The following is a 25,262-nucleotide window of genomic DNA, read 5'->3' as shown; positions in this document are numbered from 1 at the left end:
TCTTTAAAAAACTATATATCGTTGAATTAATATCAGGAACATGTCATTCCGGCGACCCTCACATTTTTCATTTAACTTCTATGATGACCACCTGTGCAAATTTGCAACAAAATCAGAAGCCAATATTAAGATTTTAGAAATATTGAATGAATACAAAGAGGTAAGGATGGATCTCAATTAGACAATTTTCGAACATCTATATATATCATCAGGAAATTAATATAAATAGTGGAAACAATAATGTAAATCATTTATTCAGATTTATGAATACCGAAACATGCATAAAGCATTAACACAAAAATATGCAAGTAAAATTCACTGAAAATATGAAATGAAATATTAGCTTCTAAGATGGGAACTAGCTTGCTTTTAATAAGAGAAAACCAAAGAGATAATAAAATTATATGCTCTAAGATGGCCCCTTTTTATTTAAAGGGGTGAGCAATGAAGTGGTCTTAGATCTTCGATGTTTATTCCTTGGTATGATTTTCTCTCAGTGGTAAGTCGAAGTTTTATAGTCTTATATACTAGATAGTGTACTTTATTATAATTGTTGCAGTAAAAATGGTACCGTATGGTATTATAGAACCGCTCAATTGCAAGTATATCGTACAGTTTGCATCAATATAAAAGATCAAATTGTTCTTGACATCATCTATAGTAATGTGTATGTTGGGGCGATGGTAATAAAAACGTTGACTTCACACAGCCAAGTTTTAAGTTAAATTAGCTGACTTCTGCATTAAGTGAAAGGGAATTGGGGGGGGGGGGGGGGGGGGAGGGGGGGGGGGGCATAGAAGTGGGTCATACAACCACGAAATGTAAGCCCAAGTGATAGTGTCATCAATTTTTGTGTAACATACCTATCAGTTGTAGATGTAAGCTTACATATAATTTAGGCGTGGTTTATTCGTGTAAAGAAGCTCGTGTCTGCATGTGCGACTCTTATTGGTTGTTCCTTATTTAGAAGAGATACACGTGGCAGAACTCAGTTTTGCTAATTCTGTTTGGAAAGAAGGACGCTATTTTATATTATGAAGCAAATCTTTTGTTTCAGGTTGTTTTGTATATCATATCTATCAGATGTGGATGCAGGTTTTTCAAGAAGAGGAAGTCTGAATATTTCATTCTGAGAGTAATACCCCATCACACTAAGACCACGATTCCGAAATGAAATTATGAAAATTTGTGAAAGTCGTTGTAAGATCGTGGTGGTCGTAGTAAGGACGTGCCAATGTCTCCATGATCGTGGAGGTCAACGACCAAATTTGAACATTATCAAAACATTCGTAGTGCAGTCGTGGCCAAAACTATACGAAGCATCGTACTAGTATTTGAAATCGTGGTGCAATCGGGAAGCTAATGGAAAAGATTTCGCTACTAATCGTAGCAGGATCTTATCAGGATCATAACAAGGTCGTGGTATGAACGTGAAAACTTTGAAATGTTGAATATTCAAGCCGACCATACCACGATCTCACCTCGATCTTATTTTTATATAGATCATAGTGGGATTTGCATGGTCTTGGTCTAGTGTGATGGGGGCTTAAAGATTAATTATTTGATCATCATATAAACAATCATAGATAACAGTAGTAAACAGTTGCCACCCAACCGGTCAGATCCATTAGTATTGTCATTTTGAAGATTTTTAAGGTACACATCTGCAGCCATTTCAGCTTTACATGAATCAACTGCTACAATAAAACCTTGCATTTCCTTATTGTCCCATTTAATAGCCATTTCTTTGATCAATTCGTACACGTCACCTTGCATGCATGGATGTTCAGCAAAAAGGACCTGAAGTGTCGCTTTGCATTCAGAAAGACAATTCCCGAACGGTTTACAATTGGCCATTACTTCATCCCTTACACGCTTTGTTTCATTTACATTATAAACCATAAAATCAACCCATTTACAATCGTTATGTTCTTGTTGAATCCACTGATTACATATTGAGATATCTTTCCATGCTGTGCACGTAGGGAATGGCATGCTTGCAGCAGGGTAAAAAGCCATGAATCCGAAACACATCTCGTCACTTGTAGCATCACCAAAAAACGTGGTCTTTGGTCTAGAAAGGGATTTGAACTTGCATGTCGTTACAATTTCGTCTCCTGGTAGCACTTGAACTGCAGTTGAGTACCTTTAACATATGCAATTTGTGTTATTTTTCCAAAATTTACATTTTGAAATCAATTGACATACATTTTGTAACAATAATCTACAAATTGCCCAATCATGTAAAACGTGAATGAACATGTTAAGTATGAATTAAATGCTTTTATGTTAAAATACCTACCCAGAAATACATTGATAGACATTACACGATTGGCTCAAAAGAACCAATATAGAGCATTATGCAGTCATTAGGCAGGTATCAACATAATATGTTGGGCTGTAAATCGAATCCATTCGCCAATAATATACTATCAAAAATCCACATTTCTTATGTGGTAGCGAATATTATATCACATACTTTTTTTTATGGTTATTCAAACTCTAACAATTTTGGTCACATACTAAAATAACACCCATTCAAAAATTATGTACATGGAGTTCATTTACGATAATATTGACCACTTTTAATTGTCACTTGATGAAGATGAATTTCATGTTAATTGGGACGAAAATACTTTAAAAGTTACTGCTTCGGTCAATTATATTTTATACATAACCTGTTCTTTAACTTCTTGGTAAATGGACGGGTCAAATTTGCAAACTTTACATGTTTTTTTGTCAAATTTGACATCGAGGACATCTTTAATAAAATCAGATTAATTTGTGTCTGATAAACTATATATCACTTTACTTCAAACGGAATTTTAACTAAAAAATGTTCTTCGTATACATTTATATATATATATTCTTCTGTTGAAAACTTGTGATTTTTTTTTGGACACAATTAGTTTGCTCATATTGTTATCAATACGCCATAATATTGTAAGAACCTCAATGTACACACTTGACGTTGTGAAACTATGCAGCTAGGTCGAAATTGAAAGACTGTTTGAGAATAGCTGTCTTTAAAATTACTTCAGGGGAAACAAGTCTACTGGACCTTATTGGCCATCTATCAACAACAATGCAAGCGTTGAAGTGCTAAGCACTCTTCACTTAAAATATCAGAAAACAAGAAGTACATGTCCTTAACGTATTCAAACGTCACAACTCATCACAGTCAAGCTGCTGATCAAATATTAAGTTATTCTATTCAGTAGTTTTGAATAAAAGTGTACAGAAAATATTTTGTATTCATTCAACATGTTCATTATGATGAAAATTCATAGTATCGGCAAGCAAAAGTTAGGTATCAAGCAGATCCAAGAAAACGCCCATACGTTAAAAGCTGTCTGCCAAATATGAAGTCATTCTGTTTAGTAGTACTGAATAAATGTAAAATGAAAATTTAAGCTTATTATAATTATTGAAATTTTTAAAGTGAGCGCAGACTTGAAGCAGGTTTCTGAAAGATCGGAAAAGTGCACACTCAATACACCTCATCAGTGTCAAGCTACGGATAAAATTCAAAGTTGTTCTGTTCGGCGGTTTTTGTGAAACGTGTGACAAAACTGTTTGTTTGACAAACAGACGGACGGACGAATAGTTGAACAAGGTAATACTATAAAATACCCACCTAAACAGTGGGGTAAAATTATTTGAAAATAAATTGTCAGAGTTTGTATTATATATAAAGATAAAAAAAGCAAAAAAAATAACGTAACCCATAACGCTGTTGTTTTTAAAAGATTTAACAAACTTGATTTGTAAACTCACGTTTTCTCTACAGGACTGTCATAGTTATAAATAGCATCATTTGTAAGTTCTGTATAAAACACACCGTCTCTGTATACCTTAATACTCATTGCATGTCCTGAAATTTTTTAACAACAAAATTATAAATTTATTCGTCAACTCTAAGTTACTATCTAAATTTCAAACACTACTCTTAGAGAGAATTGACATACATTACGATTATAGGAATGACCACACAGATGAGCGTTCAAAGACAATTCATATAATCTTTTTCGACTAAAAGGCAGGAAATTTAAACAAAATGAAATAAACCCAAACAGTATTGGTTTGTATTAACATATTACCACATATGCAAACCAAATATCAACATAATATGTAAGAGCGTTCTATAAATTTCTTTTTAAATCCAAAGAAAAATTATGTCGAGAAGGTACGTAAACCGGAATACAACAAAAACTTTAACTATCTTATACAACTACTGACTCAAAATTGCCAAACCCGAGGAAAGAGATGTGATCCATAAAAAATTCTTCATATACAACAGTACCAAAACTTGCAATATAACTTATTTTAGTCCAATTTCAACGTAAGTTGGCGGTAACTTAACTTCATACGTTGTTGTTTTAAGCAATTTCAGAAACACAATCAAAATATTCTTACAATCTTCACTTCATAATGGTCTTAGGTGTTGAGTATTAATAAGAGACAAAAGTCCTAGACTAACGTATGACTCCTAAATCAATATGGATATGCAGACAAAAGTACTAGGCTGATGTATAACTCTTAAATCAATATTGATATGCAGGGACAACAGTCCTAGACTGATATTTAATTCCTAAATCAATATTGATATGCAGAGACAACATTACTAGGCTGATGTATGACTCCTAAATCAATATTAATATGCAGGGACAACAGTCCTAGACTGATGTATAACTCATAAATCAATATTAATATGCAGGGACAACAGTCCTAGACTGTTGTATAACTCCTAAATCAATATTAATATGCAGGGGCAGCAGTCCTAGGCTGATGTATGACTCCTAAATCAATATTGATATGCAGAGACAACAGTCATAGACTGATGTATAACTCCTAAATCAATATTAATATGCAGGGACAACAGTCCTAGACTGTTGTATAACTCCTAAATCAATATTAATATGCAGGGGCAGCAGTCCTAGGCTGATGTATGACTCCTAAATCAATATTGATATGCAGAGACAACAGTCATAGGCTGATGTATAACTCCTAAATCAATATTAATATGCAGGGACAGCAGTCCTAGGCTGATGTATAACTCCTAAATCAATATTGATATGCAGGGACAACAGTCCTAGGCTGTTGTATAACTCCTAAATCAATATTAATATGCAGAGACAACAGTACTAGGCTGATGTTAACTCCTAAATCAATATTGATATCCAGAAACAACAGTCCTAGACTGATGTATAACTCCTAAATCAATATTGATATGAAGAGACAACAGTCCTAGACTGATGTATAACTCCTAAATCAATATTTATATGCAAATACAGGATAAACAAAAACTTAGGAAATCGCACCACCCGATACGGATCGAGACTAGGTGCGACGACATGGTGTCTTTTCCTACACATGATCATCACTCCTCATGCGAATCCACACTCAGTCAGATATCAAGAAAGGAAATAGTATACAAGCAGTAAATTTACAGAACAGATGACGTTTCTGGTACCTAAAGATCTTAAACATTCGCTTTTGAGTTCAGCCATAGAAACATCGTATCTCTCAACTAACTAGCAATGTTACCCTCTTAAAAGTTTTGTATACGGTGCAAACTAATTAATTCTGAACCACAAAAAATTATAAATTTCATACATCGTATCATCATAGTTCGTTTACTGCTTTTTGATTCCCACTGAAAATCAAACGTACAATTTATGAAATGTCCGTTTGATATCTTTCGCCTCTCTTCTAAATGCGCATGGAAGTATACTAATGAGTTCAAATATAAACTACTTATGTTTAATCTAGATTATTAAATGATCAGTTTTAACCTGTTTTCAGCTATATTATATATGTAACGTATACGACAATACGTGATCAACTGATACAGTAGTGTGTAAAAACTAAGACCTAATGACAGATATTAGATAAAAGTTGCGTTAATTGCATTTATGCATTATAAAATGAATTATTTTACAAATTTATTTTGGTAAAATAGTTGTAATAAATGTAAATATGAAAATAAAGATGTGGTATAATTGACAATAAGATAATTCTCCGCCAGAGACGAAATGACATAAAAGTTAACAACTATAGGCCACCGTACAGCTATCAACTATGAGCAAAACCCATACCGCATAGTCAGCTATGAAAATTCCCGAAAGAAAAAACAAGAAAACTAACGGGCTGATTTATGTGAAAAAAACAATGAACAAAATACAAATATGATATACAGAAACAACTGAATTGCAGGCTCCAGACTTGTGACAGGCACATACAGAATGTGGCGGGGCTAAACATGTTAGAGGGCGTCCAACCCTCTCCTTAATCTGGGACAGTGGTGTAACATTACAACAAATGAACAAACTTTAAAAATTAGTTGAAAAGGTCTTAACTCACCAAATCGATACAAAGCAGAATAAAGAGCTGTGCCATGAGCGCATGATACGCCCAACCCCCTTTAAGCTTGTCTTTATGCTTTAAATGAGAGTGTAGATGGGGGTTAAAAGAATAGAGAATAATGGGCCAATAATATAAAGAATAGAGAAAAAATGAACCAAAACAAAAAAGAATAGAGAATAATGAGGTTATAAAGTATAAAGAATAGAGATAAATGGGCAAAAAGTACAAAAAATGGAGAAAAGTTGCCTAAAAAAATAACAATACAGAAATGAAGGACCCCCCCCATCCAGACCGTCTTAAATGATTTTATATGATCAACTTGAAATCCTGTGATTTTCAACAATTTTTCAACAAATAAAGTTCTATATCTCAGCAATGTGATATCAGAAATTTATAAAAAAAACAAATATGAGCTTATGTCACTATATATAAACAATTCACCAAAGATTCATGAAAATTGCTCAAAGCATTTGAGTTATTGTCAGAAAACTGGCAAATCCCCCATTTTGGTATGAATAAAATTCCATAACTCGGAAACGTATGATCTAATTTATAAAAGTAGAAAGGGAGCTTACGTCAATAGACACAAATAATTCTTTCACGAAAATTGGTGAAATTGTTTTTGAGTTCTTGTCCAAAGTGTCAAAGAAGGACATACGGACAAACGGACGGACAGCAGTTTACCATATTACGTCCTAGTAAGTTTGGTTCAATAGTTTCAATAATATGAAAATCACCAGGACGCTAGTGCTAGAGTGATGAATGAATTATAGGAACTACAAGTATTATAATGTGTGAGTTTAACTAATTTCTATAGAGTTTAATGTCAAAAGCCGTTATCTTAATTAAAGGAATCAACATAGCCTTGATCTGTAATAACTAAATTCATCCTTTAAGTTTTGAAATTGCAAATTCGCATAGTATTGACATCATTTCTTGGATTGAGAAAAACCAAGCGTATATAGCTTTTAAATTCAGGTTTTCTAAAATAAGAGTTAATATTACCTAAATAGTGCATATGGTTCGTAGCCCAAAATATATTAATTGGTTTTTGTATTAATTGTCTTGAACACTCTGAATGGCATTTCCCAACTACTGTGTAACTCTGTTGTCCAGGTTGAATTTCTATGTGTGTCTGACCAGTCGCCAAAATGGCAGCATCATTTGGTCGAAGTTTTGGAGTATAATAAAGAGTAATTCCCGATGAATCTTTCCAATCCGCTACTAACTGTGGATTGTTCCAGTGAAACTATGAAATAATGAAGGTATATTTTATAACAAATAAATCTTTTTATTATGATTATGTATTGTACATTAATATGTTATTTAATCAAATTCACTAATAAATTCTATTATTTTTAATGATTTATTATTTTTTTGGTTAACACTTTAGTTAACCCCAGATTTTCGGTAGGGTTTATGTTATGTAGTGTTTGTTGACTGTTATTAAATTCATTTTTGAAAACTTTCTATGACATAAAAAAACAAATTCGCCTAATATTGTTGCTGTCAGAAATAAAAGTGTTATATAATGTTGGCTGCCAAAAAACCAAATCCATTAATCAGTAAATAACGTGGGGAAAAAATTGAATTGAACAGTTTTCTCCAGATGCATTTTTATTTTATCTTGAAGTTTAATAATATTCCATGAAGGTTGACAAAATTGTTTATGTCTTAAAAAAATAATCAGACTGTATCTGTTTGTTAAATGCCAAAACACTAAGTCCTTTTATCAGTAAAATACGGAAAATATAAAAAAAAGATTGTCAAAATTTTGCTCTGTATTTATCATCATAAAAAAAACGAGTTACATACCATTACATGAAGGTCCGATGGAATGTAAAAAACATTATTGGCCCTTTAAAAGTAAATGACCGCTACCATTTCTAAGCTATATTAATTATGTTCAAAAATGACACACTCACACATTCCAATCATTGTACTGGCGAAATATAATTTTGATGGCATTGTGACATCAACATGTTACTATTGTTATGATTTAAATCAAAACGTGCCAGTATAGTGTGACGGGATTGCTTCCCTTAGTACATTTAGTAGATAGTTAGCCAGCCGTAAGTGGTTGAGCTAGGGTAGTAGAGCACAGCCTTTGAACACAAAGGTCCCGGGTTTGAGTCCCGGAGGAAACAACGTGAGTTTGTAATATTAATCTTGCACTCCGGTTACAATACAAATGATTAGTACTAGGGTTAAACTAAATAAGCAATTATTCTAAAAAAATACATTTGACTCACATCGACACCTTTGTAACAAAGTGGGGAGTTGTTCACATCTTCACATCGATGTGAAGTCAATTATGTTTTCAGGTTTTGTTCATTTTGAATTTTAAAATGAGATGAATTGTGGGTTTTTTCAATTTCAACGTTTGAAGGCCTAATGCAAATATGAAAGCTTATGAAGAATGTTATTAGACATCTTTATAAAACGTCGTGATCTGCAATATAAGAGGAACTACGAGTAGTAGTATATCATATCTTTTTTTTGCAAAATACTATTTTAAAGATTGTTCTACTTCCGAACCTCTAATGCGGCCTGTTTGAATCCATTTTGACCAATACGAAATCCCATTGGTCCATCTATGCAATATCCAGAAAATCCAACCGCCCATATTCCGATGAGTTTATTGCAGTTACTAGCTGCACTCATGCCACATTTGGTAACTGTATTGAGCTTTTCGTCTGGCACTGGGTCTTCTGTAAAAGAATAAACATGAACTTATCTATCAAATGAAAAGGTATTTTATCTCGACAGTAATTAACATTGTTATGACAAACCTATAACGCATGGGTAACTTTTGTAAAATGGAGGTGTTTTATTGCTGCGGTACTTTTCCAATCGTGAGTACTTGTACTTAATAAAGAGTTCATTAAATAACCATACTTATGCAACAAATTTTTGACAGATATCAGTGGTCAGCTGTTATGTATCTTGAAACTTAGATTAATTAAATTAACGCAAATATTTAAGACACTGTCAACTTAAAAAATGAGGTTCAGCATGTCAAGCTGGCATAGTTACAGCGCCCTATAGGACACTGATGCAATATAAAATGTGATTTATAACGAATCCATATAATGTCAACTTTGTCTGAGTTATTTTAAACCTTGGTTCTTTAGTAATTTCTAAATTTATTAACGGATACTCTAGGACAGGAATATTATAAATTATGTCATATGAAAAAAAATATGGATGGTATTTTTTTGTCTTCGATTTGTGTTTCCTTGAAGTAATACATTCCTGGCGAAATAAGAAACATATGTTTAAATTTCAGTTACAAATTGAAGGGAAGTAGGGGCACAAACGAAAGTAATTATAAACTTTAACAACCGTGCACATTTTTGTCATGAATATATATTTAAAAAGAAATACATGTTTTATAAAAAAACTGTAAGAGTACGTTTTATTGTACTTCTAATAATCTACTTGTGACAGGTATTTGTTTGGTTGTATGAAATGAGTCTTATTGAGACTATTGGACCGCTTTTTATAAATCCTTGACTTTAAAATGTTCGGCATTGAGCATTCGTAATGACAGTAAATCCAGAAAAACGCTTCGGACTCATGAGGTTTGCATTGTTGTCATATTGTACTTACAAGTCGGATCACATCCTTTGTATTGTACTTCTAATAATCTTCTTGTGAAAGGTATTTGTTTGGTTGTATGTAATGAGTTTTATTTGGAATATTTTGCCACTTTTTATACAGCCTTGGCTTTTAAATAAGTTGGCATTGAGCATGTTAAATGAAACTAAATCCAGACAAACGCTTCGTACGCATGACATTTGTTTTGTTATCATATTGTACCTACCATTCGGATCACATCCGTAAATTAATATATGATGCATGACCATTTGATTATCTATGTAAGGTTCATATGCCATCAGATGATAATCTTGACCAGAAGGAAGATTAAAGATCATACAGGAGTACGTTGTTTCTTCAGCTGGCACTGCCGTCTCAGGAAAGCGAATGGTTGTATTCAATGTCTCTGAAAACAAAATCGTACGACGTAAATGTCTGGGTAAAAGAAATTAGACAAAAAGTATGGATACAAATAGTATATTTAATATTCTTTTGTTGTCAAAGTTACTTTAACCTCACATCAGAAATTCATAAAAAAATCAAAAATCTTCATTTCTGAAGCGAAAAGATTTCTTTTCGTTTTGAGATTATTTTTACTTCACAGTTTTAGTTTCGCCATATTGAGTAAATCGGTTTTCAGACTTTATATACTATTTTACACGCACTTTTCATTTCATTGCACCAAACTTGTTCGACAACTTTCTCTTATTTAGAATGTAGCATAATTCCTAGATTAATACTCCAATTTTTTGTATTTTCTTTTGTAGATTTGTGTATTCAGATGGAGATGTAGTCTCGATTATCCAGACGCATATATAAACACTTTGAAAAATTAAGCGGCTGGATAATCGAGACTAATGGAAATGTAAAATTTGATATATGGACTTTTTTCTTGATGCTTTGTTCTATCGTTAATATGACTTAAGTCTACCAATTAAAACAGTTGACTCTCAAATATTTGACATTGAGCGTTCTTGAATGAAAGTAAATCCAGAAAAGTCCTTCGGACGCATGAAATTAATAACGTGTTGTTTATTTTTTTGACGTGTATCTACTTTCGTAACATTCTTTGTTGTTTCTTTTATATATAACCAGAAAAAGTTACCACAGGTACCTTGTGTGTAATTCTCTGGCAATAATTTTTTGAGAGTTTTACCTGGTTCTTTCATAACATCGCAATTTTTCAGTCCATCTTCCACTTGACAATCTATCCATTCCTTGTCCGTATCACAGATAGACCCATCTGATAACGTACACACTCCTGAAAATTATCATATTATTTAAATAAGATCTTGCTTATATGATATCAGTTATGTGCTAAATGATGCCGATAAAATCAGTATAAAACACAAACAACCTAAAGCAAAATAAAAGAACAATGTGTCTGAGGACACGAATGCCCCCGCTCAAGATTGCAACGAAAATGGGACGGACGGACGGAAAGACGAACGGTCAAGGGTAACACTCATACAATGAAAGAATCAAACATTCGTCAAAAAAAATCTAGCGAACCATTTTTTTCGACATTTATAAAAAAAATGAAAATGAAGCTTAATAAATGCGAATTGCCATTAAAACCGAGAATATCACAAGACCTATTCATCGAAACATGTCTCACTCCACCTTTCAATCTTACCTGGGTGTGTTATATCTGTTAAACGTGAGGGTAAAGTTCCTTGTTTCCAGACACAGTCAGGATCCCCAAGTTCTTCGCCATTTGTTCTTCCGTCTCCATCAGAATCTTTTCTGCATAATTCAGATGTCCATGACTAAATGCAAATTAATTTCGATGAGAAGATATGCATGGAATCCATCAGAGTCAACAGTTTTCTACATGTTATCGATCATTATAAAATTCTTATTGGTAAATGGGTCCCACCACGAGTCGACATCTTTGAAGGTGAAATTAAACACGTCATATTTGATTTTTTAATTCATGTTCTTTTTTTTATTATGAACGTATTATAAGTTATATGCTTAAATCTTTAAACTTCTTCTATTATGAACAAACAGACAAAGATAAAATAAGAAATAATCAAAAGTGGAACACAAAACATTGATTGTTGTTTGCTTAACATTCAATAACTTGTATTTTTTACCTATATATTTAGGACTAGAATAGAAATAAAAGTAGATGCTGTATGATTGTCAATTAGACAACTATATATAAAGATCAAAGTACTTCGAAATGGTTCAGCAAGGTAGACCCACTTCGATCCGAACAGCATATTTAAGCATTTACTTGAATAAAGTTGGTAGGGCCCTCAAAATTTCTTGAACATGCGGAGATTGCAAAACTCTTACTCTATGCAACCCAAGTATTAATGACCTGTTTAAATGCACGTGTCGGTGTAACCTCCACAGCTGAACGGATGCATTTTTATAAATCTATGTCTATTTTCTTTATCCCAGTAAACCCAAGCGGTAAAAACAGAAAGACAAATTCTATAATGTACGTCTGATGTCATTGCATAATCGATTATGACCATTGATGAATAAAAAATAAAAATAAAATCAATTATTCGTTATTTAACGCATTTTATTTTGGCTAAGCGATATACTTTACTCCATAAAATATCTTTTACATGTTTGACCAAAAAGGTTGAATATTTCTTCAAATATGAATGCTTCAATGTTCCGTCCCTGGGTATTTGTTTTTAATTTCCTGTCTCACTGAAGATTTACTGGTACGTGTGTTTTACTTGAGGTGTTCTATCGAATTTTTAGCATACTAAACCTACTGTTAAAATGGTAGGAACCATCAATTATAAGGAACATTGAGACGATTATTGCAGGATTTTTTTTACACCTAGTGCAAACTTGGAAATAAAATGACGCGTTCTGGGAGAGTGCAACTCAGTCTGGACGTTCTCGAACCTACGCAACAACTCTATCGCATGTATATGGTCTGTTGCAAAACAAAATTTCTATCCGTATCCAAAATACCACTCTTTCATAGATAGTTTAAATTTCCTGTTCTTTATCCTGGTCAGGCTTTACAAAACACTCCTCGTGAATTTATATATTATATACGGTCATATAGATAGATAAAAACAACACATCAAACAAACAACAATCAATCAACTTATCTTATTCCTGTTGTATAAAAATTATGCTCTCAACATACCAATCCCGCTGCTTTAAAATCCAAACCAAACTGGTTTCTACTTCCACCTCCAAGTGGATTGTTGTGGCCTACACCATGCCACACGTAGTTAGCTTTACATGGATGTGGTACTTCGTTTCCATTCGGAAGGATATCTTTAAAATTAGGATAGGCTGTTACAATGCCGATACAGACAAGACTTTTGAGTAATGTTCCAATCCTGCCAAAACAAATAAATAAGTAGAAACATAAATAAGAAAATTATATTTCAAATAAAAGACAGCATGTTATAAAAATAATTCTAATATCAACATGTTTATGTGTTATAAAAAGGACAGCACAGACTGACTGTCTCTGCAAATTTCGTCATCATGGTTTTTCGAGGGATTCTGTTGAGTTCCCCATTATAACATGAATAAAACTAATAAACTAGCTTCGTTCAGTTTCATAAGTTCAGTGAAAGAAGTAATAAATACATATGTACAAATAATTATAAACATTAAGGGAACATTTATAGTACAACAAAATAACAACTTTTTATCACAAATATACCCTTTGAGTATATACAAAGTGCAAATTCTGAAATAGCATTTTTACTGTATCTCTCATGTCTTTCTGATGTAGAATGATCAATAACCAGATGAAAAATTGATAATTTAAAAAAAGACAGAAATAAAATTAATATATCAAATATATTGTTTAAACAACTTCATGATTCAGATAAGAGATGCAGATGTGTTTATATCTTTGCCAACAGGGATGCAGGCGTGAAATCGATAAACATATAAATAAATATTGAGTATTTTGCACGAACAGAGCATGCAGGTGAATAAAAAGCAGCAGTAAAATTTTATTTACCGAAACATACCTTTTAACACAATCATTAATTAATTGTATAACTTTAAAAATGGTTTTGCCATTCCGTTTGTGATATTGAGCTAAATTATACTATGCTGTTCTCGCTGTGCAATTGATGTTTACTGTTGAATAATTGTAAAATTCTTTCGTTTTCATTATAGGAGCAATTCATTTTTGTTGCATATGCGATGCATTTTCACAGTAGAAATATTATTCATTTTTATCATAAAGTGTCTTATTTAAGCCGATTCGCTTACTTTGTGGGTGAAAGTCTAGCATATAAAAAAAAATGAGTTCCGTAAAAAAGCATGTGTTGCTAAAAAATATTCAATTCTATTTTTCTAATTGTTCGTCCGAATAAATGTGTACACATTTTACAGTATTTTGGTTGATCCTGACGAGAATCGTACCACCTGTCGAGCCAATCAAGGGTATCATATAACTAGACCTCAGATACGTTAAAGTTAGAATTGGTGTTACGCAATACATTTTTCAATTGGTTAAATTCAAATCACTATGAGAGTTACGTTCAAGTTTGACACGCAAGCTTGGCTTATTTAATAAATTGTGCTCAGATTTTGACCTCATGACACAATTAAGTCTGTTTGATGTAGACAGTTTCTTTTTTTACTTTTATTTTGAACAATTACAAGTCTTTTAACGCTGTAAATTCGTGGTTTTAATGACTTCAGAAAAAAAACTGTTATTCACCGAGGCACAGTGCATTGCTCTGTATGAGTAGAAATTAAATGACAACAATGTGTTAAAATTATAAATCAGAACGATGTTAAATGCTGAAAAATATTTCTCATATATAGGCACAGAAGTCTGATCCTAATTTATTGTTTTCCCATAGGTTTGACTGAGAAAGATGGTCATCCTTGTCCAATGAGTGGCGTTTGTTTGAATAGGTGGAATGTATAAATACGCAGCCAAGCAGCGATCTGAATGTGGATGTTAAATTCGATGCCTGGTGTATGCAGAGTTAAATCCTCTATGCAGCAACCCTTCAACAATTATTTTTGCGTCATAGATGGCGTGTTGAAAGGCAAAATTTCTGATATTACAAAATTCAAACTTCAACTTCATCTCCAACTAGCCAAAAATCTCTTTCTTTCCAAATCAGTAATAAAACTCGTTTTAACTTTTTGGGGACTTTTGACATTTATCAGTGTCTGAGCAGAGAAAAGTTCATCCGAAGATACCAAGACCTTGTTGATAAACATTCTGTATCAACTTCACAAATAATACATGACGGTCTTGAAGTATAGGTTCTAGGTACTGACGTTATTCCTCATTTTAATTACGAGTTATAGTGTTCGTTTTTTATTTTTTAACCTTAACTGTTAGTCCATTTTTTGGTAATATACTTTTTAGCGTTGCTATGGTCATTTTTTTATTCTTGGAGTGTCTATATGCCATTTTGTTTTTCTTTGTTGAGATAGTTATTTGTTTTTTATTGTGATTAAGATTATAACACAATGATGACTTCTTTACCCCAATTTTGACATTTTTAACTATTATGTCTGTTTTTTTAGCCCACACATTGTCGTCAATACAAGGAATTATATGAAAGTACTACTAAGATAATTTTCATAACAATTATTTAACAGCAAAAATACATGAGAAATAGTGGAGATACAACACTATAAAAATACTGTTCTTTGAACCAGCTAGATGAATAACCCATTAAAATCTAAGGGGAGTGCGGAGATAGAACAGTGTAGTTCTGACAAAAACTAATAGAGTGTAGAAATTTCGTATTAAAGTTAAAGGAGGATAGAACCGTTGCACTTGGATCTCAACTCTACGCTATCTCCATTTTTATCATTAGTGGAAATATTGCGCTATAAGATTCACACGAAAAGTGTAGATCTAACCGAAGTAATATAACAGATACAGATTTAGACAATGTATCAAAGAGTAAGGTTTTCAGTTATAAACTGCGGAGGAGTAAGAATTTATTCGAAAAATACTTATATGGTCTAGTCAAACAGGTTTAAACTCATATGGTCCGACCATACGCGAATTGTCGGCCCATATGGGTATACCCATACGACCATTACCATACCCGTATGGTCCAAATATTCATATGGACCGGAACAAATATATGAATTATGGGATTGAAAAAATATGGTTGTCATTGATCAAGAGTATTTTTGATTTTTGATAATTGTGGAATGTCAAATATAGGCGAAATTAAAATCAAATCTCAAAACAACAAATTTTATTAAACATCGAACAAATTAAGTTAAAAGATCAGTGTAGACCAAAATGGTTTACAGATTTAAATCAATCATCAAAAGGTTAATGTTATGAATTATTCAAAATTTAACTTAATGCCTGTCCCAAGTCAGGAGCCTGTAATTCAGTGGTTGTCGTTTGTTGCTGTGTTACATATTTGTTTTTCGTTCATTTTTTGTACATTAATTAGGCCGTTAGTTTTCTCGTTTGAATTGTTTTACATTTGTGATATTGGGGCCTTTTATAGCTGACTATGCGGTATGGGCTTTGCTCATAGTTGTTGGCCGTACGGTGACCTTTAGCTGTTAATTTCTGTGTCATTTGGTCTCTTGTGGAGAATTGTCTCATTGGCAATCATACCACATCTTCTTTTTTATATTAAATTTGGAAAGTATATTTTCAGTTTTATTGCTATTAAAGCACTATCAACGTAATAAAGATGTGGCAATCAACGCTTGCCAGTGTAGACAGGAAGGTAACATACTGTTCCAAAACCAGAGTGATTATGCCATCCGTTGACGCTGGTGACATCGGCAATGGATTCCATTGTGTAATGTATTGTTCTTTTTACAGAAAAAAACAATACAAATATTTACCATACTGTCGTTGTAACAATATCAATACTAGTGTTCTAAAATTTAATGATGTTTAATTCGTTACTCAATACTATTTTACTAGAAAAGTTGTGTAAATTTATTAAGATAATATGTTCTTTTCATAATTTGCAAAATATGTCATATTGTGTACATTATCATCTCTGTAACTATGTAATTTAGTAAAATCTAGTCTAGTCTAGTCTACGAAAAGCTGACAACGCCATGGCGATAAGAGTGAAAATATTAAATAATAATATAATTTATATCATCCATCATGAGTTATTTTTAGATATCCGTCGTTTACAGTGGTGTATTCAACCTGTAAAAATCTGTTATCAAACCCGCATTATATTACTAAATATTATTTTGATAAAAAAAGTTGTCCACTAAAATAAATAGTAAATTGGAAAATGTACATTATTTGGGGAACAGGTATTGTAGATATTGTAGATCACAGGTGATAAATAAAATCACTGACACCTTGGTGATTGAACAAAGGAAGAAGGTCGCTCATTTTCCTGGTTTCTTACAGCAAAGTTGGTGTTGAAGTTTTAACGGCCCCTCAAACCTCTCATGTATTTCACGGTAATTTTAAATGCAAAATGTATTGCCCGTAGTAATGAATTCAGTTTTACCGTTAAAACACTTTTCAAATGATTTCTTAGTCATCTATATATTTTATTTGAAAATAAATTGTCCGGAAAACTTGAACTTTGAGCGAACGTGTGTAATATGATATAAGTCATAAATGTTTAACTTTTGAGAACCATGCCAGATGCATGTATTGATTTAAAGTGAGGAACATTTTGTTTTTCATTTCAAACTCTACAAGTCGTAACGAATCCTGAAACCTTATTTTCAGATCATATTCAAATCAACAGTTACTGTAATTTAGTGAGTCCAAAAACATTCTATAGTACCAATGTCTTATCTATGCAGCACGTATTGTCGGTGTTTCTGAATACTGTAGTGTATGATCAAACAAGACCAATACCGTGTCTGGACTTGTGCCGCTCAATGCAATTGTTTTAGGTGACATGTACTGATCATTCCCTTAAATCATTGAAGCCAAGAAAACGATGAAGAAAATTTTCCTTATTCAATGATTGTTGTAAAACTATCGGAAAACAGAAAGCGGTTGCACAGCTAATGTAAAATTTCTGACACACTACAACCAAACATGATCAAGCTGATGACCAAATGTAAAATCATTCGCTTCCATAATAGCCAAAAAAAGTTTTTCATTTTTCCTTGTACAATAGGTGTTTTAAAATTTAAAACTCTAGGTTAACAGGAGTGGTTGCACAGTAAATGTAAAATTTCTAACACGCTACAACCAAACATCATCAAGCTGCAGACCAAATATAAAACCACACCCTTTCATCGAAGCCAAAAAAAAAAAGTTTGACTCAAATGATCTTGTAAAATGAGTGTTGCAAAATTTCAATCTATTGTCTAAGAGGAAGTGGCTGCACGGCAGATGTAAAATATGATTACACTTTACAACTCAACATTATCAGGCTACAGACTAAATATAAAATCGGTCCATTCCATATAAGTAAAAAATAAATAAATAAAAAATTTAAGTGAAAGTTTTCTACCAAAGGTTCTTCGGACAGACAGAGTCGAGCGGTTACTAAACATGCTTTCGTCGTTGAGAACGAAGGTAAAACAGACTTCATTCCTAAAAGCTGGAAAGATAATTAATAAATTAAATTAAAGAAACCAAGATGCATCATTATCAGAGCTTCTCTTTTATTGACAGATTCTTTGTATTATGCGCGCTACGGAGATTTATATAGAAATTGTATATTGTATATGATCGTATAATTGCTTAAATTATCGTTACAACTTGAAACCATAGTTATGTTCATAATGAACACTTTCGAATTCTTGTAAGAAGTTCCTAAATTTTACCTTTTCTCGGTTATATATTTTCTCCTTCATAAAAAACAGATTGGCCTCTAAAATATTTATGAAAACATTCGAAAACTTATATTTGATCAAAAACAAGAACGATTTTTCATTTTATTTTTCCTGTAAAAACAGATTAAAATGTTTCAAAGACAAAACATCTCATTCTCTTGGTCAGGTTTACAAAAGAAATCACAACTCTGGACCACTAGTGCGATTGTACTTGAAACAGCTCATTTTTAATTTCATATTATATTTTTAAATGTCTTGAAAATGATCAGTACTCGATTTATTACAATCAGAGACATATATACATGTCTGTTATAACCAATCGCCATTTCTATCTAATAAATGTAAAAAAGAAATATACTTGTTATGAAAACAATCTTAAACTACATAAGACTGGATTACAACTATTACCTCATTATGGTAGTCTTCCAATTTTCCTCTGGTCGTTGACCAAACTCTTTATATATAATCCATTTAAATTTTACTGGGGTTGGTTATTAGACCGCGAAATCCAAATCATGTGATTAGAAAGGCTTTTCTATTGAAAAGGTGTGTACGTTTAGTACACATGTATAAAGATACATTACAAGGAATCTCAGTTAAGTTGTAGACTATATACATTATTTTTGATTCAGCTAGATTATCTATCGACCAAAGCAACTTTCTTTTTAATGCTGTGTACAATTTCATTTTGAGAAGAAACCAATTTTCAATACCAATGATACGGTCATTTTCGGTTAATATAATTTTGAATTACTTGAAAACATCAACAACAAAATAATAGGGTTTTTATCCCAGGCATAGATGACCTCAGACAGGTGTTGGACGACTTTTAAGAAATTTTGGTTTCGATTGCTCTTCAATGTTGTTTTCAATTTGGCCTTCCAAGTGGATTCCAGTGTCACTTTTAAAGGTATACTAAATCTATTCTGATAAATTAATGATTAATTGGTAATTTGTTAAACTAACAACACATCAAACCAATTGGATTTAAGAATCAGTTGGAATCTATCATCTGAATTCCTTTCTCTAAATCTTAGTCGATTTATTCTTTTCATGACCTGTTTGTTATTCTTAATTTTCAACTTGCGGTTCGTTTGATTTCAGGTCTTCATGGTCAAAATTCAATTATAACGTCAAATATCTTTGCCTTTCCTATGGAACGTCACACAAAAAAGCGAACATTCTTGATGACGTTACATAGAAATAACACATTGTTTGCAGTTCATTGGAAAAGCAGGATTGAGCTTCGCTTGAATTTTAATTTCTTGAGAAAAAATAATAATTTATTTCGAAAGTAAAGTGAATTGTCTTTTCGTTAAAACTAGGGAGGAGCCTATAGTTCAGTGGTTGTCGTTGGTTCATGCCTGTCATATTTGTTTTGTGTTAATTGTGTGGTTATAAATAAGGTCGTATGTTTTCTCAATATAATTGTTTTACATTTTTCATGTCTTGGCCTTTTATAGCCGACTGTACGGTATGTGTTTTTCGCACAGTTGCCTATAATTGGTTACAGCCACTTTATTTGAACTTTGGTGGATAATTGTCTTATTGGCATTCAAACCTCATCTCCTTATTTTCATATACATGTATAAATGAATACGGCAATGAGATTTAAAACAGTTTTTGTTCCTGTGTGCTATTGAAAAAATTGTTTGTTTGTAAATAAAGTCGAAAAAATGTGTGTTTCGAGATTAAAACTATGACCCCTCACGGAAGATAAATGATTGGTACCTAGACATGGAGATTGGCTCAAAAATGTTATCCATGACCCTCTCCCACCTCAACCCAACCCACCAACCCCTGATAATGTCCCTGTTTAAATGTTGCATGTGGCGAGGTGTGTTCGACTTTGATAGTTTTTAGTTTCTTGCCAAAGGCAGTGTGGTACAGTTTCCTCCAATGAAAAACTGGTATTGCCAAGACCACCTAAATAAATAAAGGCAACAGTAGTATACCGCTGTTCGAAATTCATAAATCGATTGAGAAAAAAAACAAACAAATCCGGGTTACAAACTAAAACTGAGGGAAAACATCAAATATAAGAGGAGAACTACGACACAACAGAAACACAACATTAAAATGTAACACACACAGAAACGAACTATAATATAACAATGGCCAATTTCCTGACTTGGTACAGGACATTTTAAGAAAAAAAATGGTTTGATCCTGGTGTTGTGGCTAGCCAAATCTCCCGCTTTTAAAACAGTGTTAAACAAACAAACAAAACTTCTGGTGCGGATTTTCCTTTGGTATTTTCTTACTTTTTCTAAAAAAATAACTGAACGAGGTAAGGCCAAATTTCCATTAATTGTTTTGTATGTTTTATTTTTGAAAATCCTTCAGTCTAACTACAATTCAGGTTCACAGCTTCATATATACATAGTTTGGGTTTTTTACAAAATTTTGACACATACCTTACTACAAATGCCACAAGACAGCTAAAAATTCAATTTAAATCAAAATCTAAATCCATTAGAAGCAATTATATGCTTTACGTTGGTTACAAATTCATACATTTTGGTTAAAGTTTTCCTTAGATGCTTTTTTATTACAAATAATGCAATATTCACATTCTTGCATCACGATTGTTTTGAAAAGCAACGTATGTCAAATCATTTTGGTTTTATGTTAATAAATTAAAGTATAAATAACAATTAATCACTTATTTAATTCATTACCCGGTTATTTTTAACATTTTCTAGATATTGACCAGGCGAGAAAAACAAATACGAGGAAAGTTGGCCCTACTAATCGTTTATTAGGTCTTTCCATTTTTTCTGAGGAAAAACCTATTGTATTTGTTCTGATTATTATTATTTTATTTGTTTTCTTCCGCCAAATTTTGTTCTTGCGTTAAATGTTTGTTTCGCAATATGTCGCTTAGACAAAACAAGACCAATACCGTGTCTGGACTTGTGCTGCTCAATGCAATTGTTTGAGGTAACATGTATACTAAAGTATGACTGATCATTCCCTTAAATCATTGAAACCAAGAAAACGATGAAGAAAATTTTCCTTATTAAATAAGTGTTGTAAAACTATCGGCAAACAGAAAGCGGTTGCACAGCTAATGTAAAATTTCTGACACACTACAACCAAACATGATCAAGCTGCTGACCAAATGTATAATCATTCGCTTACATAGAAGCCAAAAAAAGTTTTTCATTTTTCCTTGTACAATAGGTGTTTTAAAATTCAAAACTCTAGGTTAACAGGAGTGGTTGAACAGTAAATGTAAAATTTCTAACATGCTACAACCAAACATCATCCAGCTGCAGACCAAATATAAAACCACACCCTTTCATCGAAGCCAAAAAAAAGTTTGACTCAAATGATCTTGTAAAATGAGTGTTGCAAAATTTCAATCTATTGTCTAAGAGGAAGTGGCTGCACGGCAGATGGAAAATCTTCTTACACTCTACAACTCAACATTATCAGGCTACCGACTAAATATAAAATCGGTCCATTCCATATAAGTAAAAATAAATAAAAAATGAATAAATAAAACATTTAAGCGAAAGTTTTCTACCCAATGTTCTTCGGACAGACGGACAGACATCGTTGAGCGGTTACTAAACATGCTTTCGTCGTTGAGGACGAAGGTAAAACAGACTTCATTCCTAAAAGCTGGAAAGATAATTAATGAATTAAATTAAAGAAACCAAGATGCAACATTATCAGAGCTTCTCTTTTATTGACAGATTCTTTGTACTCCGCGCACTATAGAGATTTATATAGAAATTGTATATTGTATATGATCGTATAATTGCTTAAATTATCATTACATATTTTAACAGCAGGATAGCCAACCGAAACAACCACAATGACAACAAATGCAATGGTTGTAACTTTTTAATTGTCGTTAAATAAACCACAAAGTGACATTATCAAAGCTTCTTCTTTATTCACAGAATTTTTGTACTCCGCACGATATTGGGATTTATATAGAAATTGTATAATTGTTTAAATTATTATCATATAAGACAACCGAAACAACCAATCATTTTTTTTATTTGTTTGTAGGAATACACATGTTGCAATTTACGAGTTTTAAACTACTGAAAATACGATTAAATTATTTAAAAGGAGAAGTGAATTAAGTCATCAAAAAGTATCTAAACTACGACACTCTTAAAATAGATAAAGAAATATACAACTTGAAACCATAGTTATGTTCATATTGAACACTTTCGAATTCTTGTAAGCAGTTCCTAAATTTTACCTTTTCTCGGTTATATATTTTCTCCTTCATAAAAAACAGTTTGGTTTCTTAAATATTTATAAAAACATTTGATAACTTATATTTGATCAAATACGAGAACGATTTTTCATTTTGTTTTTCCTGTAAAAACAGATTAAAATGTTTCAAAGACAAAACATCTCATTCTCTTGGTCAGGTTTACAAAAGAAATCACAATTCTGGACCACTAGTTCGATTGAACAATAAACTGCTCATCTTTAATTTCACATTATATTTTAAAATGTCTTGAAAATGATCAGTACTCGATTTATTACAATCAGAGACATATATACATGTCTGTTATAACCAATCGTCATTTCTATCTAATAAAAGTAAAAATGAAATATACTAGTTATGAAAAAAATCTTGAACTACATAAGACTGGATTAAAACTATTACCTCATTATGCTAGTCTTCCAATATTCCTCTGGTCGTTGACAAAACTCTTTATATACAATCCATTTAAATTTTACTGGGGTTGGAAAGTGGACCGAGAAATCCAAACCATGTGATTATAATGGCTTTTTATTGAAAATATGTTAATGTTTAGTACACATGTATAAAGATACATTACAAGGACATTCAATTTAGTTGTAGGCTATATACATTATATTTGATTCAGCTTGATTATTTATTGACCAAAGCAACTTTATTTTTAATGCTGTGTACAATTTCATTTTGAGAAGAAACCAATTTTCAATACCAATGATACGGTCATTTTCGGTTAATATAATGTTTTCTAAATGTTGAATTACTTGAAAGAATCAACAACAAAATAATAGGGTTTTTATCCCTGGCATAGATGACCACAGACAGGTTTTGGACGACTTTTAAGAAATTTTGGTTTCGATTGCTCTTCAATGTTGTTTTCGATTTGGCCTTCCAAATTGATTCCAGTGTCACTTTTAAAGGTATACTAAATCTATTCTCATAAATTAATGATTAATTGGTAATTTGTTAAACCAACAACTCATCAAACCAATTCGTATTTAAGAATAAGTTGGAATCTATGATCTGAAATCCTTTCTCTAATTCTTAGTCGATTTATTCTTTTCATGACCTGTTTGTTATTCTTAATTTTCAACTTGCGGTTCGTTTGATTTCAGGTCTTCATTGGTCAAAATTCAATTATAACGTCAAATATCTTTGCCTTTCCTATGGAACGTCACACAAAAAAGCGAACATTCTTGATGACGTTACATAGAAATAACACATTGTTTGCAGATCATTGGAAAAGCAAGATTAAGCTTTGCTTGAATTTTAATTTCTTGAGAAAAAATAATAATTTGTTTCGAAAGTAAAGTGAATTGTCTTTTCGTTAAAACTAGGGAGGAGCCTATAGATCAGTGGTTGTCGTTGGTTCATGCCTGTCATATTTGTTTTTCGTTAATTGTTTGGTTATAAATAAGGTCGTATGTTTTCTCAATTGAATTGTTTTACATTTTTTCATGTCTTGGCCTTTTATAGCCGACTGTACGGTATGAGTTTTTTCGCACAGTTGCCTATAATTGGTTACAGCCACTTTATTTGTACTTTGGTGGATAGTTGTCTTATAGGCAATCAAACCTCATCTCCTTATTTTCATATACATGTATAAATGAATACGGCAATGAGATTTAAAACAGTTTTTGTTCCTGTGTGCTATTGAAAAAATTGTTTGTTTGTGAATAAAGTCGAAAAAATGTGTGTTTCGAGATTAAAACCATGACCCCTCACGGCAGATAAATGATTGGTACCTAGACATGGAGATTGGCTCAAAAATGTTATCCATGCCCCCCCCCCCCCCCTTCCCCACCTCAACCCAACCCACTATAGTGTTCTATTTATATCTCGAAAATCTATAGTCTGTTTCTTTACTCACTTTCACTTTCTGTCAAAAACAGCATTGCTTCGAGGCAGTGATTGTGCGATCTACATCACACTACACATCTAAAGTAATAACTTTTACAAGAATTTGTCACCTTCAATTTTTGCCACATACAGAGTGTGGCCATAAGTATTTGTCACTTGAGATTTTTTCCTATATATTTCATATAAAACTGCATTTTTTCAAAAAAATATTTTGGGGTCATTTCTGGTTTGATTTTAAACAACTTGGTACCAATAGATGCAAAATTGTCACAGGTTCATTTGTTTATTTGGCTGTATTTTTGTTGAGGATCATTTTTATTTTCTCACGAGATAAACACAATTATTATTTTCTGTTCAGAAATTTGCTATATATTTTAACCAAATTAAATTGTAAAATTTTATTATCTGTGTTCACATCAAAATAAAATAAAACAACTGAAAACAAAACTATGGCCAAATAAACAAATATTCT

At 32.1% G+C, this 25,262-nt stretch overlaps 1 protein-coding gene across 4 annotated transcripts in view; it reads right to left on the bottom strand.

The window, feature by feature from the left end:
• Positions 1–233: 233 nt before the first annotated feature.
• Positions 234–25,262, bottom strand: part of LOC127729094 (tyramine beta-hydroxylase-like) — a 45,918-nt gene continuing 20,889 nt past the window's right edge. The window contains exons 1-9 of one of the 4 annotated variants that reach the window (XM_052236749.1): positions 23,339–23,430; positions 13,094–13,292; positions 11,603–11,735; positions 11,123–11,227; positions 10,193–10,372; positions 8,905–9,077; positions 7,372–7,615; positions 3,778–3,874; positions 234–2,146 (exon numbers count right to left, since the gene is read on the bottom strand). In XM_052236749.1, coding sequence (XP_052092709.1) covers positions 1,558–2,146; positions 3,778–3,874; positions 7,372–7,615; positions 8,905–9,077; positions 10,193–10,372; positions 11,123–11,227; positions 11,603–11,735; positions 13,094–13,292; positions 23,339–23,343 — 1,725 coding nt within the window. In that variant the 5' untranslated portion in view covers positions 23,344–23,430 and the 3' untranslated portion in view covers positions 234–1,557. Of the gene's footprint in view, positions 2,147–3,777; positions 3,875–7,371; positions 7,616–8,904; positions 9,078–10,192; positions 10,373–11,122; positions 11,228–11,602; positions 11,736–13,093; positions 13,293–19,104; positions 19,191–22,228; positions 22,333–23,338; positions 23,431–25,262 lie in introns of those variants that run through there. The other 3 variants (XM_052236747.1, XM_052236750.1, XM_052236748.1) reach the window with 3 other exon arrangements.

This window comes from Mytilus californianus, unplaced genomic scaffold (genome assembly GCF_021869535.1).
Source record: "Mytilus californianus isolate M0D057914Y unplaced genomic scaffold, xbMytCali1.0.p SCAF_2, whole genome shotgun sequence".
NCBI classification, from domain to species: domain Eukaryota; kingdom Metazoa; phylum Mollusca; class Bivalvia; order Mytilida; family Mytilidae; genus Mytilus; species Mytilus californianus.
The sequence above is the reverse complement of the archived record's forward strand: the minus strand, read 5'-3'. Positions and strand labels throughout refer to the sequence as shown.